Source organism: Patagioenas fasciata, chromosome 9 (assembly GCF_037038585.1).
Source record: "Patagioenas fasciata isolate bPatFas1 chromosome 9, bPatFas1.hap1, whole genome shotgun sequence".
Lineage (NCBI taxonomy): Eukaryota > Metazoa > Chordata > Aves > Columbiformes > Columbidae > Patagioenas > Patagioenas fasciata.
The window spans coordinates 26704758-26721691 of record NC_092528.1 but is presented as its reverse complement, the minus strand read 5'-3'; the positions used below and the strand labels follow the sequence as shown (position 1 = coordinate 26721691).

The following is a 16934-nucleotide window of genomic DNA, read 5'->3' as shown; positions in this document are numbered from 1 at the left end:
CCTTGCTGCACCTACAGCCCCGTCAGTGCAGCTCTACAGGGACTCTCCCCATCACGATCCCAGTTTGAGAAGAGGGGATGTTGGCTCAGTTGGCCAGAGCCCTCTCCCAGACCCAAAGGAGACGGGGGAAATGTAAAATCCTATAGTGTTTCCTGTAATGCCTCATTCAGCAGCAACATCCAAAATAAACACCAGGGATGTTCAAACAGGCCGAAAGCTCCATCAGTGTTTCAAACATGGGGACCCAGAGGTGAAGCAGACACCTGTGCTGCCACAGCACCCCAGGAGCATTGCACCCCAGCATGAGGGGCCACCCTGTCCCCACGACAGACTGGTGGTTGCCCAGGCTCTGGGGTTATTGGCAGCCACGTCTGAGCCCCCCAGCTCCTGGTGCTCCTGTCCTTGGGGGCTATAGGGTTATTCCCCAGAAAAGCTCGTTTCAAAGCATCCCCAGGAGGAACATCGCCTGCTGCACCCTGCCACAGCAGTGGGACCAGACCGTCCCCTGCCACCACATGCGCCAGTGGCTGCTCATTCATCTCTGCAGCCAAACTGCAATCCCTCCCTCAAAACAGCATCTCGCTGAGCCTGCTATCACCAGATCTCTAGAGAGGCACTGTAAAACCTGTAAAAAACCCATAAACTGTAAAAAAGATCCTGTTGTGGCACTTCAAACCCTCAGTGGTGTTCTCTTGGCAAACACCAGGACATGTCTTGTTCCTGCAGACTGTTAGTTGCTGGTTGTGCTGGAGGGGAAGTGGCTCCTCCATCCTTGTATCTCCTCCATCCTTGTACCTGCTCCATCCTTGTATCTCCTCCATCCTTGTACCTGCTCCACTGCCCTGGCCCTGCCCCAGGTGGGTACTGAGCAACATGGGCAGGATGAGCAGAGGGCAGCAATGCTTTGGGGCTTGTTCCAAAGCCACCAATGGACTTTGGGACAGCGCTTACCCAACAGATCCTTGGGTTGGCCAGTGATCATGGGAAAATATTGACTGCTCTGGCATTTCTATCACACACATGCAGCTTTCTGATGTCTCTTTTGCAAAGGGAGAATCAGCCCTTGCAGAACATCAGCTGGAAATCCTCACACTGCAGTTATCCATCGCTCCATCAGGAAACGCTCCCTGGCCCATGGCAGGGGAAGAGACATCAATCAGGGCAGTGATTTCCCCAAATCAATACAGAAACACACTCTCTAATGAACAGCAAGTGGAAGAAAAAGGGGATAGATTTTACTGCTGTGGTGGCATGGCTTTCTTCAGGCTAGAGTCCGCATTTTTGCCCTGTGTCTAAACAGGCTGAGGTGGGCAAACCTCAGTCAGGTTTTAAGCCTTCTTGGGGTCATCCATGGCAAGGTGCCTGAAAGCTGGTTCCTGAATTCAGCCAGGAGGGCCCAAGCGCTGCCCGGCAAGATCCAGCCTCACCCACAGGCATCGCTCACCCCTTCCTTGTGATGGGCTGAAACACCCCGTGCTGCTGTCACACGTACCCCCATGACCCATCTCCTCCCACCCTCCAAATCATGCTGGCGCCAGTCACACTGGGATGAATCCCTCCCCATCCTCGGCCACGGGGACCGTGTGCCCTCTCACATATGCACCTGCTCCCTACACACCGACGGCCCCAACCTGCCCAAGCCCCATTCACAGGAGTCACCCCTGCGTTGGTAAGACTTGGCAGGATCCCCTCACTTTCAGCCCTGCAGCAGTGATATTCTCTGCTTTCAGGCAGAGCAGGTTACATCCTGGCTTTGAGTGATGCCCAGGAGGATCTAAAGCTGTGAGAGGCTCAGATTTGGGCTGGATGGAGCCAGCACCACTGCCAGCATTCGGACACCTCTGAACAGCCCTTAGTCTGCTGTCACACGGGAAAGGGTGCAGGGGACGTTATGTGACATCAAGAGCAGTCAAAAACGCTTTTTCACACTTTTCTTAGGTCACCCTGAGCCACCTCCTCACCAAACACACCACAGCCCATCACCCCATGACCCCTGTTTCAACGCTGGTGTCCCTCAGGGCAGGACCCGCCCCAGAGCCTCTCTGTCCCCAGGGCCGCTGGGTGCCATGGGTAGGGGTGTCTCCCCCTCCAGCCCATGCCACAGGTCTCCTTGTCACACTGTGCAGGATCTCCTTTGCTCTCCAGCACCCATTGGAAGCCCCAGCAAGCACAACCCCCTCCACCCCACACTCTTGGCTTCCACACCTGCCCCGAGTGTGCCGGTTCTCAGCCCCTGCGAGCATCCCGACCATCCCGCAGGGCAGTGGGCTAAGGCAGGCACATTCCTTCAAGGGTTAAAAGCTTCCAGGCCCCCATCCCCAGAAGCAAAAGTCTCATGCTCTTAACCCCTTCCTGCCCACCTCTTCTCCCCACTCTGAGCTTTTGCCACCCCAGTGGTGGATCTGATCTGGTTTGAGTTAAGGGAAAGGCTTTGTGCGCCTCCACTCTGACTCCAGAGACTTCCAGCAGAAAAGGCAGAGTAATTTGAATAACAAGACTAATTGGATTTATAAAGCACAGCCTTCCCCCCCCCGCCCCAAACCCGAGGCTCTGCACAGTGTGACAAAGAAAACACACTAATGAAAACCACTCTGGCGAAAGCCAAGGGTGAAGGATGAGCCTCTTGCAGGCAGGCGCTGGCTGAGACCTGACCGTGCTGTGGCATTTGTAGCAACAGGGCTGGTGGAGAAGCTCTGATATTGCTCCTGACCCCATGTCCCGCAGCTTGTGGGGGGGCTGCTGGCAAACACGGCAGTGCTTCCCCCCTATGCTGTGGCATCACCCCCCAGCTGTTCCCCGTCTCCTTCCCCATCCCAGCTCTCCCCTGGGAGAAGCCACCGGGCAGGGCTGCCTGCAGTATCAGCAAATGGGACGGTGACGGCTGGACCCAGCGTTGGCTGCCACACCGCTGGTGTCCCCAGGCACCCCAACAGCCCCATGTTGCGGAGACCCAGGGCTCAGCTCCCCACTGCTCCCCTTTCCCCTGCACCAGCCCGGCTGAAGGGGGTAGTGCTGCAGAGACACTCTCCTCGCACCCCAGGAGGCTGCACGTCACATCTTGGCACGTTTTGGGGGGAATGAGAACTGAACCTCAAGAGAAGGGGCCTCTCTCTGCTCCTCGCCTGCACCCACAGCTCCCTGGAACCCAGGGTGGGCTCTAATCCCGGCTCCATCGCCTCGCTCTGCCTGCACGCAGACAAATGCCCAAGCACAACTTTACACTCCAAAAACTCCAAGTTGTCTCCACCTGGCAGGCACGATGGAAAAACCACCGAGACCTTCTCCTTCCAGCTCCCATTCACATGGAGCTGAAAAGCCAATCTTCTTTGAAGTGTCCCGTGCCCAGTAGCCGGAGCTGTGGAGAAGGAAACATCTCCCTGCTCCAGAGCCGGGAAAACACAGACCCTCAAAGAGCCATAGCCCCCCAGGAGGGACAGCTTCCCAAGGATTTGGGGAGCAGCAGACCCCAGAAAGTCCAAGGAAAGCAGCACGAGGAAGGGACCAGCCTGGGACTGACCCCAGGGAGAGAAGGGAGAGCAGAGAGAATTTCCCTGGTCCCAGGGAAAGGATTTGGGGAGCAAATTCAGCCTGGTGCAATCCTGCCCTGCATGCTTCTGCAAAGAGGGATGGGTACTTCCACAGTCTTGATCCCACTTAGAGCATCCCCCCCAGCCAGGGTGCCAGGATGGTGCCCAGCTCCATTGGCAAAAAGTAACCAGAGCCCCAGCACTGCCCGGTGCCAGGCACACCAGCAGCAGCAACAGCACTAATCCTGCCCTCCAGGCTGCAGAAGGGGAAGGGTGAGGGCAGGGGGGTCCCTACTGTGTTCTCAGAGCCCCCACGAACTACTGGGGTTAATCCCAGGATCACATCCCTCCCCTGCATCCTCCAGCTCCCGGAGCAGGTGGGAGGAGGGCAGGCTGCACAGCCCTGTGGTGGCTCAGTGCTTGGGGTCCTGTCCCCAGCAGGGACCCTGTGACACTGTCCATGCCCTGCAGAAGACATCCCCAGGGTGTGTGAAAAGTCCCATCTCCAGGGCCAGGGACGCCATCCAGTCCCACCAGGAGAGCGAAGGGACCAGGTCACCCCTTCCAAGCCAGGTGACCCACCTGGGTGCCCTTAAGCAGCACCACTGTCCCACACAGCCCCCTGTGTCCCCATCATCCCTGCCAGGGAGGGCAGTGTCCCCTCTCTAGCCTGGAACAGAAGTTGAGAGATGAGCAGGTTCTGATTTAATCCTGGATGCGAAGACAAAAAAAAAAAAGTGCTTTTTGTGCTCATTCCCATCTTTTGAGCTCAACCCCCCAGCAGGACCCCCACACCCCCACAACGGCCACCCCAGGCTGGCCCGTGTCTTTCCACAGGGGGTCACTGGGGAAGTGGGGGGGAACAGAGGGGCCATGGGGCAGCTGGGCAAGGAGAGGACAGACAACTTGCAGGGGGGTCCAGGAGTGTTGGGGGGGCTGGGCATGAAACCAAATGCCCCCCGCTTTCCCTTTCTACTCTCCAGCTCCCTGAGCCAGTTGCCTTGGGCTGATGTGTCATTTATTCCTGCCAGGGGAGAGGGGACACCCCCCCACACTTTAAATTCCTGCTATTGTGGAGTGGGAGGCCGGGTTGGACCTGGTTGTTTAGATGACATCACCGAGCAGGTTGGGTTATAAAATGAATGAAGCAGAAAGCCCAAGTTCACTAGCTCGGCACTTTGCAGGCAGCAGGAGGGACCTCGGGGCTCCGCTCTGAACTTTGACTCCCGGTGGTCCCGGCCTCTCCGCGGGGCTCCCCCTGGCTCCCCGCTGCCCCCCCGGCCCCCTCTCGCTCGCCCTCGCAGGATGCAGATCTCACCCTTGCTGGCTGGAGGACTTTTACTCGCTCTGCTCTCCGTCAGGCTGGAGGCGAAGCCGGCGTCTCAGCTCCCGCAGAAGGTACGGCTGGAGCTGCCCCGGCTCTCCCTCTGCTCCCCGTCCCGCTGAGGGTCCTAAGGGCACAGGGGGGAGACGTGGGGGTGACTTTGGGGTGGCAGAGTTAGTGCGAAGCAGGGTCCTCCTTCCCCGCGGGCTTTTTAGGTGCCAAAGGAACCCGTGCTTCTCCAGCTTGTCCCAAGCGTGCGTGTGCTGGGGATGTCAGCCCAAACCAGGGCTGGAAGGGGACGCTGTGTGTCCCGTACCTTGTAGGAGTGGGGTTGGGGAGGGTGGCAGTCTGCTCCCCGGTGTCACCCCAGGGACCCCTCCCTGTGCTGGGCACTGGGGAAAGGGGAGCAGACCCAGAGCGGGGTGGGCAGCAGGTGCATGGCAGGCAGGGTGCGAGGCCAGAGTCGTCCCCAAACAGGCCAGGCAGGGGCACTTGGGGTGTCCCCGGGAGGAAGGGCACCCCAAATGGGGGTGCCCCAAGGAGCCGTGTGTCCCGGGATGCTGAGGAGGAGGGACGCACCGGAGGCCACCGACACTGGGTGGCACTGCTCCGAGGACTTGGCACAGAGACGGGGACACGGGCTGAGGGGCACCCCAGGACAGTGATGGGACAGGACTGGGGGTGTCCCTGTGAGGAACTGGGGTGCAGGCTGCAGAGAAAGGGGTGATGCGAGGGGGTCAGGGAGGTGAATGGAGATGAGCAACCCCAGGGCTTGTTGGGCAGCAGCCCTGAGCAGGAAGAGAGACAGGGGGGCTGGGAAATGGGGGTGCGGTGATGAAGGGGTTGTGTCCCCCATAATTGTGAGTTAGAACTAGAGGAGTGAGGGGACCTGGAGAGCATTAACTACCGGGGGGAACAACGGTGGGGAGCCCTGATCTCCCCACTGCTTCTGGGGACGCTCTGCAAGGCAGGGGTGCAACGGGGGGGCTGTTCAGAGTTGTGTGACCCCACGGCGCTGGGCTGGGGGGCAGGAACAGCCGCCCCATAATCTGAAGGGGCCTGAAAGTCGGCAAGGGACGCAATGACCGCAGGGATCTGACAGGTGGCAGGGGACGCCCCTATTTGGGTCACTGGGTCCCCTGCCAGCTTTCAGGTCCCTTCAGATTACCGGGGGAGGGCGATGCAGTGACAGCAGGACAGCTGCGGGGCGCAGCACCACCAGCACTTCTTTTTTGGGGGTGCAGTGACCAGGACAGTGCCGGTAGAGGGTCCCCAACCCTGATGCGCGGGGAGGGGGCTGTCCTGAGAGCACAGTCGCGAGCGGGGTGGCGGGGGGCGGACACCGGGGGGCGGCGGTGCTCTGACCCCCTCCCTCCCCACAGGCCTCCCGCGGCTCGGCAGCGGCTCCGCCCGAGGCGGCGGCGGAGCGGGACAAGGAGCGGGACAAGGAGCGGGACAAGGAGCGCAGCAGCAGCAGCAGCGGCGGCGGAGGCGGCGGGTCGGGCCCGCGGGAGGCGAGGGAGACGCGGGCCGAGGGGCGGCCGCGGGCGGGCTGGGCGCGGCTGCTGCAGGACCCGCCGGGCCGCCGCCACAAGGGCGTCCATAAGAAGGGCCTGGGCAAGGGCTGCTTCGGGCTCAAGCTGGACCGGATCGGCGCCATGAGCGGCCTCGGCTGCTGAGGGACCCCTGGCGGTGAGTGCGCGGCCGGCGGGGCGGGGGCGGCTCCGCGGGGCGCTCGGGAACGGATGCGTGGTTTCGGCGGGCGGGGGGCAGTTAAACCAGCTGAGCCACCCGCAGACCCCGGTGCTGCTGGTGGGGAGAGAGCGGGACCCCAGACTTGGCTTTAATGGCGCTCCCGTCCTTCCTTCCACCCCCGGCTGCCTTGCCTGCCCCTGCAGAAGGGTCAGAGATCTCGGCTCTTGCTCATCTCAGGCTGGATTCCTCTTTCCTCATGAGCCAGACCCGTAGCTCCAGGGGCGATGCAGAAGGAGCTCTGGTGTAGTATACGTTCCCAGTTGCTCTGAGCCCCCTACACTTGACTGACACCTATGGACGTGTCCTAGGAGGGCAGGGTACCCACCAAGTGCATGGGAGGATTAGTGAAGCACCTGTCGCAGCTGTGCTCTAATTCTTTTAATTTAAGGGAAAACAATGCACAAGTTCCCCAGGTGTCTCTTAGTTGTGGTGAAAGCCAAGGGTGATGCTTTCTGAACTTGGGTTTATGCCTCCATGCAAGTTACAGGATGCTGGGCAAGGTTCTTCCCACAGCGCTCCATAGCCATTTGTGCTTAGGGACTGATGAGCAAGACAAGCATCACCTCCTTGCAGGGACCGGTTTGGGAGAAGCAGGGGTGCTGGGGGAGAGGCAGCGCTCTGGCCTGGTCCCTGAGCCCACACCTGGGGAAAAACCTGCCCACTGCAGCCCAGGCTGCTCTTCTGCCCATGGCCCCACTCAAAGGAACGTGCCCTGGCCCTGCATTGAGATAGTCGGGCATGGAGGGGACCAGATCCAGGCTTTCTGCTGCTCTGCAGAGCAATGGGAAGAGCAAGGCCCAGCGGGTCTCACAGGACATCAGCGCTGGTCCATGGCCCTGCCCGGAGGGATGGGTGCTGCTCCGCTGCTCCCTCCTGTAGCAGCTCCTCAGTGCTCCCAAGGAATCGCCCAGCTCGGGGCTCTGAGAAGCGCAGACATGTGGCACAGCCAGCTCACACCCATCCTCTCTCAGTAAATCATCATCAGGAAAAATAGAGACCCAGGGGGAGCAGCACCCTTTCCCCAGCCTTTCCCCTAAACACCAAACGGTGAGCTGCTTCCTTGCTTTAGCATGAGCAAAAAGCTCAGGGAGGGGCTCTGTTGACCTCAGCATCCCCCAGCCCCACAGCAGCATTCTTCTCGGGGTGGGGGGTTTCACCTTGGGATGGGTACGGCAAACACTAACAGGCACTTTGTTCTTGTTCCTCGCAGGGCTTTGAAGCCGTAGTCCATTTTCTCCTGCCGTGGCCAGGCAGGGCCGTCCCCCAGGCAACGCCGAGAAGAGCAGAGACCCTCCCCGGAATGGACAAAAGATGTGGCTGTGTTTTTTCTTTTTGGTACGAGGAGTCATGGCACCAGCTGTTTTGGTTTTGTTATTTTTTTAAAAAGCGCTCTCTATCTTATATATATTATATATATATACAAACACTCAACAAGACAAGGGACAGTGCTTTTCCAAGAGACTGATGAAGCCAGCTGTATAACGTTGCTGTTTGTAAATTCATGTCATGCATAAATGTATTTATGTTGTAAAGCTATTTATATATTGTTTATAAAGAGATATTTATAAAAAATTATTTATGTAACTAAATGAAAAGTCAAGCATTGTAACATTTTTTTGTCCTAAGTAGTTGAAAAACTTAAAAAAAAAAAAAAATCATTCCATGTGGCATTTTGTAACCTGTCTTTATTTATCAAATTCACATACAATTTAAGTGTCAGATTGATTGATTTTAACCAAGTTGAAGAAGAAATTGTTCAGATGTTTTAGAAAAGTCAGGAGCGAGAGAAAGGCCAAGCTGATATTTTAAGCTTTGATCCCGTATGCAAAAGTAAACTCGCGCCCGATCCTGTGAAGCTCTGACGGACCGAGTCCCGCGCGGCGCTGCGTGCAGCCGCAAACCTCTGCGGAACCCAGCTGAGCAACTGCGAGAGCAGCTCTGTGCCCAGGCCCCGAATGGCATCTGTGGAAATAAGCCCGTCCTGTTCAAGCCTAGACCTGGATCGACAGCACGGCGACAAGAGCGGCGTTTGGCCTTGACGCGTTTTAACCGCTTCCAGTCTGCGGGTTTGGGTCCGAATTCCAGCCCGTGACTCGGGCTGCGTCACCGGGCGCTGTACGGAGATGCAGTCCCTGCCGACAGCAACAAAGAGACCGCGCTGGATCCGGTCCCCGGCCGCACTAGCGGGAACGGAGCTTTATGCCAAAGGCGCTGTTATTCTCAGGATCCAGCAGCTCACTAAGTATCTTGTTGATATTCCCATTTGCCAAACCTTCACCGCTAAGCTGTAAAGTCCCTTCCTCCGGCAGAGATTTGTTTAACTGGGACAATACATAGACAGACTAAAATATACTGAGGGCTGCCTGTAAGGATGCACGGACACAGCTGTTGCTGCAGCTTCTTGCTATGTAAAGTGCATGAAATAAATCGTTAAAATGACTTGGAGATCTAAAAGAAACAGCAAGCGAGGGGGCAGGGAGAGCAGCAAACACACAAACTCCTGCATGGAGGCTCTTTGGTCTTATTCTTCAAAGAGGCCTTAGAAAAAAAGAGCGGCAGGCGCGCAGCCCAGCCGTGACAGGAGTCACAAATTACGCCCTGACCATTGTAGTGAGCTGGGAAACAAGGAGCGTTATGTTCTGCTGGGCTCCAGTGCCTAGGACAGGGCAAAAAGAAAATCACCGAGACCTAGAGGCAAAGAGATCCTTCTCCTTAGCAACCACCAGGAAACCATAGAAACCTCCAGCCAGATTCTCCCCAACTCTTAGCGAACATTTGGTTTAGAGAACAAGAGGATTCATCCAGACACTCCACAGCTCAGTCATCAGGTTAGGAGGGCGCATGTGATGTTTCCAGCCTTGTGTGAGCGAAGCCTCAGAGACAGGTACCCGCCTCACGGTGCCCGCAGAGTCCAGCTGCGTGGGGAGCAGCAGCTGATGGACTATGGAAGAAGTCACTTACGGGGAATAAAATCAACAACCTGGGAGGGAGGGAGGTGGGACAAGGGCATCCAGCAGCTCCATGCTCTGTCCAAGGGGCAGCTAGAGCCCTCCAGAGATGTCTGTAGGCAACAACAACCCACTGTCAGGGCTCTGTAAGACAAACACCCGCAAAGGTCACCCTGCCAGCTCCACACAGCTGTAGAGGAAAGGAGGGGCTGTACCAGGAGCTCCCAAAGAGATGCCCATCAGACGGGACTGTCCACTGTCACCCAGCAAACCTAGGGGACAGTAAGGAAGCACTTACTGTCCAGACCTTGCATACCAGTTCTGAACAGCGGTGCAAGAAGTTGGTACTGCAGGTCCCCCTCAGTGTCCCTGTCCTTGAGCAAGAAGCCAGATTAGTGACCACAACAGAGTGCCAGGCTGGGACCCAGGTAGGGGCAATTCCCCTTCCAGCTTTGGCTTTTTGCTGCAAAGCCAAATAAATCAAATGAAACCATCTGCCTGGTGACAGAAGGCCTCTCCTCAACAGAGCAGAGAGAATTTGGTCTCAGGAATTCAGTCCCTAAAATTGGACAACTTATGTGAGGCACGACCTGAGCTCAGGCTGGGAGAGATCTCGGAGGTCACAGCCTGGGGTTGCGTACGGTCTGGACTTCCAGCTCTCCTCTGCACCACAGTCCGAGGGGAAAAGCACAGCCCTGCATCACGAGTCCCTTCCATCCGCTGGGCTTCCTGGAAAAGAGCAAGGCCAAGGAAAAGGACAAAGCTGCACTGCAAAAGGACACTAATTTGGCAGAAGGAAAGCGATCAGAGTGAAAGCTCCCTGCGTAGAGGGAGGGGATAACAGCTTGGTTCCTCGCTTTGCTGCTTCTGCTCTGATCAGGGAGAAGTCACCCTGTCCCTCGGCGTGCTGGTTTCCCAAACGCAGGACAGCAACGTCGTGCCCAGGTGAGGGTGAGAGCTGATGTGCAAGAGAGAAGGGGCGAAAGGGCACTTAGGAATGCTTTCAGATCCACTCAACCTCAGCACCCACCACTGGGGTCACAGGAGGGTCTGACGGCAGAGCTCAGTTATCAGAGCGCTGACAAGCCCCTTCCTCGGTTCATCGGACAGGCCAGGATGGGGAATGGAAACAGCTCATCAGAGCAGTGAGTGCCTGATAAGGCCACAGGTGGGTCTCCCTGACAAGAGGATCAGTGGGAAACAAGGCAGGCAGGAAAGAGGGGGCCCACAGGAATGTAATTAAGAGGGGAAGAGGCCTCATGTGCAGCAGAAACAAACTGATCTCAAGTCACTGCCTCCCCTGTGGGCCAGTTAGGTCAAATCCTCACAACATCAAGTAAAAGGATGCAGGGCCAGCACTGGAAGACTCCCTTCTCCACATGCCAGCCTGGAGACAGCACAACTGAACAGCAAGCGCTGTCCCGGGTGCAAGCTGCAGCCCCGGGGGTGGCACCCCATGTCTCAGCAGTGGACTCGGAGAATGGCATTTAGCAGAGGAGTGTGTACACACCTGGCAGCGAGGGCGGCAGGAGTCACAGAATCACAGAATGTCCTGAGCTGGAAGGGACCAACAAGGATCATGGAGTCCCGAGCTCCTCTGTCCACAGCAGGTCAAACAAGCACCCATGGGACCTACAGGCTTCCTCCTTTACCAGCTCAACAAGCAGTAGCCACATCCAGCTTCCCAGTGGGAGTGCTCGTGAAATGACACGGGAACAGCCTCGATTTCCCCTCTCCAGGAGCTATTCCTAGCGTGAGAGGAGCCCCGGCCCCCAGCCTGGAAAAGCACACTGCTCTTTAGTGAAAAAGGACACGAGCTTTCTCCAGCGCTGCTGTACAAGTGCCTTGCAAAGCCCAAACAGGCCGGAGCAGACCTTGGAGCTCCCACAACAGGGACACAGTTGCCCTCTAACCTGTGGGAAATCAGTTCTGTTCCCCCAGCCCGCATTGCATGTTTTTCCCTGGTACCATTAAAGCAGCTTTTCCAAAGTATTTATTGCTGAAGAGTTACAAAGCCCAGCTCAGGTGACAGCAAATCCCAAACCAATGAAGAAAAAGAAAAGCTCAGAGCCCCAGAGCAGGAGAGCAGTGGAATTTTCCAGCTGGAAAGAGACTTGAGGCGTTGAGCAGGGACTGCCAGGGGCAGCAGCACACATGCCCCTGCCTCTTGCTCTAGGATTTCTCCAAGCATGGGCTGCTTCCCTCAGAATGCAGAAAAAGCAAAGGGAAGGGATCACAGGGCAGCTTCCAGAGGGAGCCTGCACCTGACACAAGCACAAGTCAAGAACAAGAAGGGAATTGAATCGAGGCCCCTTCCCGTCAGTCAACAACTAACCTTGTCAGAAGGGATGGCGGCACTAACCAAATCAGGCAATTCATTAGGTTGGGGCACACAGCAAAAGCCCACATTCTCCAGAGCAGAACTACAGTGAAAATCCAGGGTAATGAGTTGCAAACTGCCTTTGTAAATGACATTTCTGCAGCGGCTCTGGCAGGCTGGGAAAAGAGCTAATAGGAAAATCATTAGGTAGCATCCCTTTGATACTGTTGAAAACGGCACAGGCTATTTTTCCTGTCCCCTCCATAATTAACCCGGTGTATTACCCATATAACTCCAGGCTGATATTCCCACCGTGCACCACCTTACCTGCACCAGGGAAAAAGAAGGGTATGGTACCCAGGAGGAAGACGACATCTAGAAAAGCTTAAAAGCTTTAAGATTCCCCCTTCCTACCCACATGCGTCTTCTATTCCATGAGCAACAAACCTCTGCCCAGCCACACCAAGGCACTTCACAAACCTCTGTCACAAAGTCAGCACACATGAGATGGGCTGTCCTGCGAAATTCAGCTGCAGAGGAGCTGATTTGCCCGAGGTTGCTTTCTGCAGCTGTAGCAGAGCTGGAATAGGGCACAGTTCTGCACTTTGCCCCTTATTTATATCACTGTCCTTGTCCTTAATTTCCATTATGCTAAACCAGGCAACAGCCTGTGCCTCCCTAGGTGCAGAACAGCTCTGAGCAATGCCTGCCCACCTGGCTCGTCTGCCAACAAGGAGAGGTGTCATCTCACAGTCGTGATGTAAAAGAAATAGCATTACGGTGGGTAGATGATCCTGTAGGAACTGCTGCTCTCCTACAGCTGCGAAGGTGACAACGAAACACCAAGATATTACTCATTGTATCAGCGCAGGGCAGCCTTAGGGCTGTGCTGATGAAGAGGCATCAACTGAAACACCAGGGCTGGTGAGACAAACAGCATCTTCGGGAAGAGTGTGGAGTGTTGGACAAACTTCATACCCATGGCCCTGAAGTCAGACTAGCTCAAAATACTCACAAAAAGGTCAGTCTGATGGAGTGAGGCTTCCCTTACCCACCACAATCAGTTCTTCTGGAAACAGAGAGGTATCATGTGTGCACGAGCATCTGAGCAATGCCCTAATGATAACGAGATGCACAACCCTCTCTAGGAGACCTGGAGCTGTCTACTAAAATTACACCAAGTGATGACTACTGGCAAAAATTCTTTTGCACTCTGTGGGGAAATACACATTTCAGGGCTGTGAAATGACCTTATGGCATCTTATTACTACCTAGAATTTCCAGTGTGAATGTTCATTCACTACAGCAGGGACATCTTCTCAACAAGAAAAAGCCATGGTCACAGCTATCATGCTCAGGCAATTTGCATCCTGGAGCAAATACATCAGGGCATCTCACGAGGTCTACACACTGTGGGAAAAAGAAGCATGAGCGTCTCTGTGTTTGGAGAAATGAAGCAAAATGCTGCTCTGCCTAATCCTTTGCCTGGTTTGCTGTCAGAGATGGGGGTATCACCTCAGTGTCACTAAGAAACAGGGTGCAGCAAACTGGGCAAGGGGGAAAATGCACACTCTCTTTACAGTCCACCTCTCTTGCTCCGATCACTTACCTCTGGTAGCTCTGTGGTAGGGCCAAATTTGATGAAATATCAGTAAAATATCAACAGTCCCTGAGAGACGCCAACTTTCATCACGGAGCAGAGTGAAACAATGACACATTTCTAAAAATTCTGTCAAAAAATTCAATCAGACTATCAGGTTAAAATTCCACAATAAAAATACAAGGTTGGGGTTACAAGTAGGAACCGAGATGACTCTAAACTTTAATTTACCTTTCTTGATGCCCTTGGGTTATTCTTCCTCGGATTACACAAAAACAAGCTACACAGATTCAGGTTTTGGTTCTCTTGCATTAAGCCGGGTGCTATAGAGGACTTAGTGTGGGAGGGAAAAACCACCAGAAAACTTTGTGTGGGAGTAGGTGCCAGAGATCTGGATAGCTGGGTCTATATACTTGGGTTGGGGTTCTTTAATTTCTCCACTTCCCCATTATTAAGAATAACAAAGAGCAATGCTGTTTCTCTTCATTGCAAAGTTTGCAACAGGCAGCAGCACCAACACACCCAGGAACGCACAAGTTTTGACTGTTTTACCTCAGCAGGACGTGGGTTTTATGTGGTTTTCAAAAAATCAGAAGCCTCTAAACAATTTCGATGCACTCGTAGAAATCTGTACAGAACTGAAAGTTTAGGAAAAGTCTGTTCACCCGTGTGTTTTGTTACATTCTAATACGGCTATCAAAACTGACAGCACTCTCCCTTCCGCCCCCCCTGCAATGGGAAAGCACACATGGACCAATGCGTTTTCCCATCACCGGATAAGCAAAACACTAAAAGCAAAACCAAAACCGCCCATTGGGTTCTGCATCATTTTCCATTCTTCCAAGAACAGAAAGCTGCTCAGCAAAATTCACCTTGCAGGGCTGGTGGGAAAATGGTCATGTCTTACTGCCGTTCTCTTCTATGGGAACAAAAGCTTCATTTTCCCCAGCCTCACCCGGGAGAGCAGCTCTGCAGGTCCTACTCCTGCACCCAGCCCATGGAGAGAGACCTGCATGCAACTCCACAAGCACCCATGAAGTCTGCACAGCACTGATTGCAGGATGGGTCTCAAATCTGAACACAGAATGGTCTGTCAGCGTTTACTTGTTTCCCCTCCTGCTCTCAACAGAAGACTAAGCTGGCATTCAACTTACCTAAGGAGGTGAGGAGGGAAGTATAAGAACAATACATTTCAAGTCAAAACCTTTTTTCTGTAAAAAGATTGACATCGGCGTTGCTTTAGCATGTTCCAGAATTGCCTGATGTTAGCTGGTATTAACTGAGTCACAGTAGGAATGCCAGGGACATTTGTTAGCATGAGGCACAGCTTTAGGGCTAGGGCAGCCTACCAGCGCTGCAATCAGCTGAGATCCTCGCTTCCATTTTCCAGCTCAGTGCTCAATGCCATATTAAACAAGTGCTGGTACAAGTGGAGCTGCAGAACACGAAGCCAGACAATAAAGCCCCAAAGAGCAGAGGGAAGGCAGCTCCGTCTACTTTGTCTCCCTCTGGGTGAAGAGGCAAACAGAAGTTCAATAGCTCGAAGTCTGTCCCTCTGCGATCTTGAAGTTGAGCTGCAGCTGGAGCAGCCCGGTGCTGCCATAAAATAAAGTCGAGCGGGATGCTCTCCCACATCAGCGAGCAGTCAGTGTCCAGCTGCAGTAGCTGCCTCCAGCAGGCACATGCCGCACATGGGAGTCTGCATCAAATCCACCTCTGATTACATGTCCCTCTTGTTCCCATAGCACAATTAAGCTCCCCAGGCACTCCCCGCTTGAAACTGTCTGCAATTCAGCTCCCAATTCAGGCAACTCTTGCTCTGAGCTGCTGCCCTCCCTGCAGTCACAGTAACCCAATGCAATCTTTATCTGTTGTCCTTCTCAACCAGCATAGCACCCCCCGCACCCTTCCCTGTTAACAACTGTGCCTTCTGCTTCATTCCTGGAATAGCTTCTAACTCTTTCCTTCAAGCCAGATTCATTAACCAGCTGCTGCAGAGCTGTTTGCCTCCCCCAGGTACTCTGTGCATGTCATTTGTTAATGACTCATCTCAGACTGGGCTCGTTGCAAAGATGCCCCCTCCTTTTGCGGCACCAAGCACATCGCTGGCACACCAGGAAAGCCAAACATGCAAACAGATCAGTTCTCCCCAACACCCCATTCCCTTCTCTGTCCTCTCTCACCATCGAGCATGGGACAGCTCTTTATTCAAAGTGCTATTTCCTCCCATGCTTCTTTGCTGATCAAAGGCAATGTGTACCAAAGCACAAATAAGATCTTCACCACCAGCCAGGCTTTGAGAACAGCAAAAACGTAAGAACGAACTCGAAAACTTCCAACACACTGAAGAAGCTTCTGCAAACTAATGTGACTCCTGTAACTGGCAGGGAACAAACACCGAGGATGCCAAATTCACATCTATTTCCCCAGCAGACTGTGGCTTGCCGAGGAGGCAAAACGATTTCCAAAGGCATTTGCATTCCTCCTGCCTCTTATTAAAAACAGGGAGGAAAGAAAAGAGCTAGTGAGGGCCACAGAACCACTCCTCACTAGTCAAACCTAGTGAGGAACTGGATGACCAGTACACTGCAGCCGCCCACGTGGGAAGCCAGAAACAGACTCACTCCATCTCCGTCACACAGATCTATTATACTTGGGTACACTCAGTCCACCTACACCCCTGAGCAGCTGTCAGCGGGGAGAAGCCAGTACAGAGGGTAGAACTGCCACTGCTTGGGAAACGGTTCCCTTGAGATCCAGGGGAAGGCTTCGTGCTCTGGCCTTATTCGCTTCTCATCCTTCACTGGGAGCTTTTTGGCTGGCATTTCTAGTGGGCAGAGAGCTGATGAAGAATGAGAAATCCAAGGGACTTGACCCAGAGGCAACTGGATGGGAGGTATTTAGATCCACCTCTCGAGACTGAAAGCTGGTGTGCCTGCACTGCAGGAGAAGAAATGGAGAGGCATTTACTTTCACAAGTGAACAAGTTGTGTGACTGAGGACTGAAAACACACAGGCAGCAAAGAATTCCAGCAGCAATAAGAGGAAAGCACGTGTGTTGCACAAGTGCGTGCAGGTGACAGTTGGCTGCAGGACTGGAGCACTGTCACAGTGCTCAGCTTAAACAGCTCTCCTGCCCGCTCACAGAAAGCCCTTCTCTTTACAGCACGGAATGAAGTGAAATGCAGGGGCCAAACTACAAAGCAGGACCTTGCCAGACCCAGCGGAAGGAACCGACTGGCCTAATACCAAGCTCAACTACAAGCCTTCCACAATCAGGCATCAGAGGTGTTTAGGCTCAGGACATTAGGCTCAGCTACCGGCTTTGTCGCAAACCCTTCTACACAAGTTGGACCTTCTGACAACATAACATCAAGAACTGAGTAAATGCTCAAGTGAACAAGTGCTGTTGGACAACGAGCCTAAAGCAGCCCCAAAGGCAAGACTCCAGACTCCAACA

At 54.4% G+C, this 16934-nt stretch overlaps 1 protein-coding gene across 1 annotated transcript; it reads left to right on the top strand.

The window, feature by feature from the left end:
* The first annotated feature begins 4682 nt into the window (after nt 1–4682).
* NPPC (natriuretic peptide C) lies at nt 4683–9039 on the top strand. The gene is made up of 3 exons (XM_065844919.2): nt 4683–4925; nt 6234–6543; nt 7817–9039. Exons 1-2 carry the CDS (start codon nt 4833–4835, stop codon nt 6528–6530), a joined length of 390 nt encoding a protein of 129 aa, XP_065700991.1. The 5' UTR covers nt 4683–4832; the 3' UTR covers nt 6531–6543; nt 7817–9039.
* The last annotated feature ends 7895 nt before the right edge of the window (nt 9040–16934 follow it).

Bases quoted from the DNA above. Each gene is read 5' to 3' on its own strand.
- NPPC (XM_065844919.2), top strand. From the start codon at position 4,833: ATGCAGATCTCACCCTTGCTGGCTGGAGGACTTTTACTCGCTCTGCTC. The intron at 4,926-6,233 runs GTACGGCTGGAG...CCCTCCCCACAG, and splicing joins CGTCTCAGCTCCCGCAGAAG to GCCTCCCGCGGCTCGGCAGC.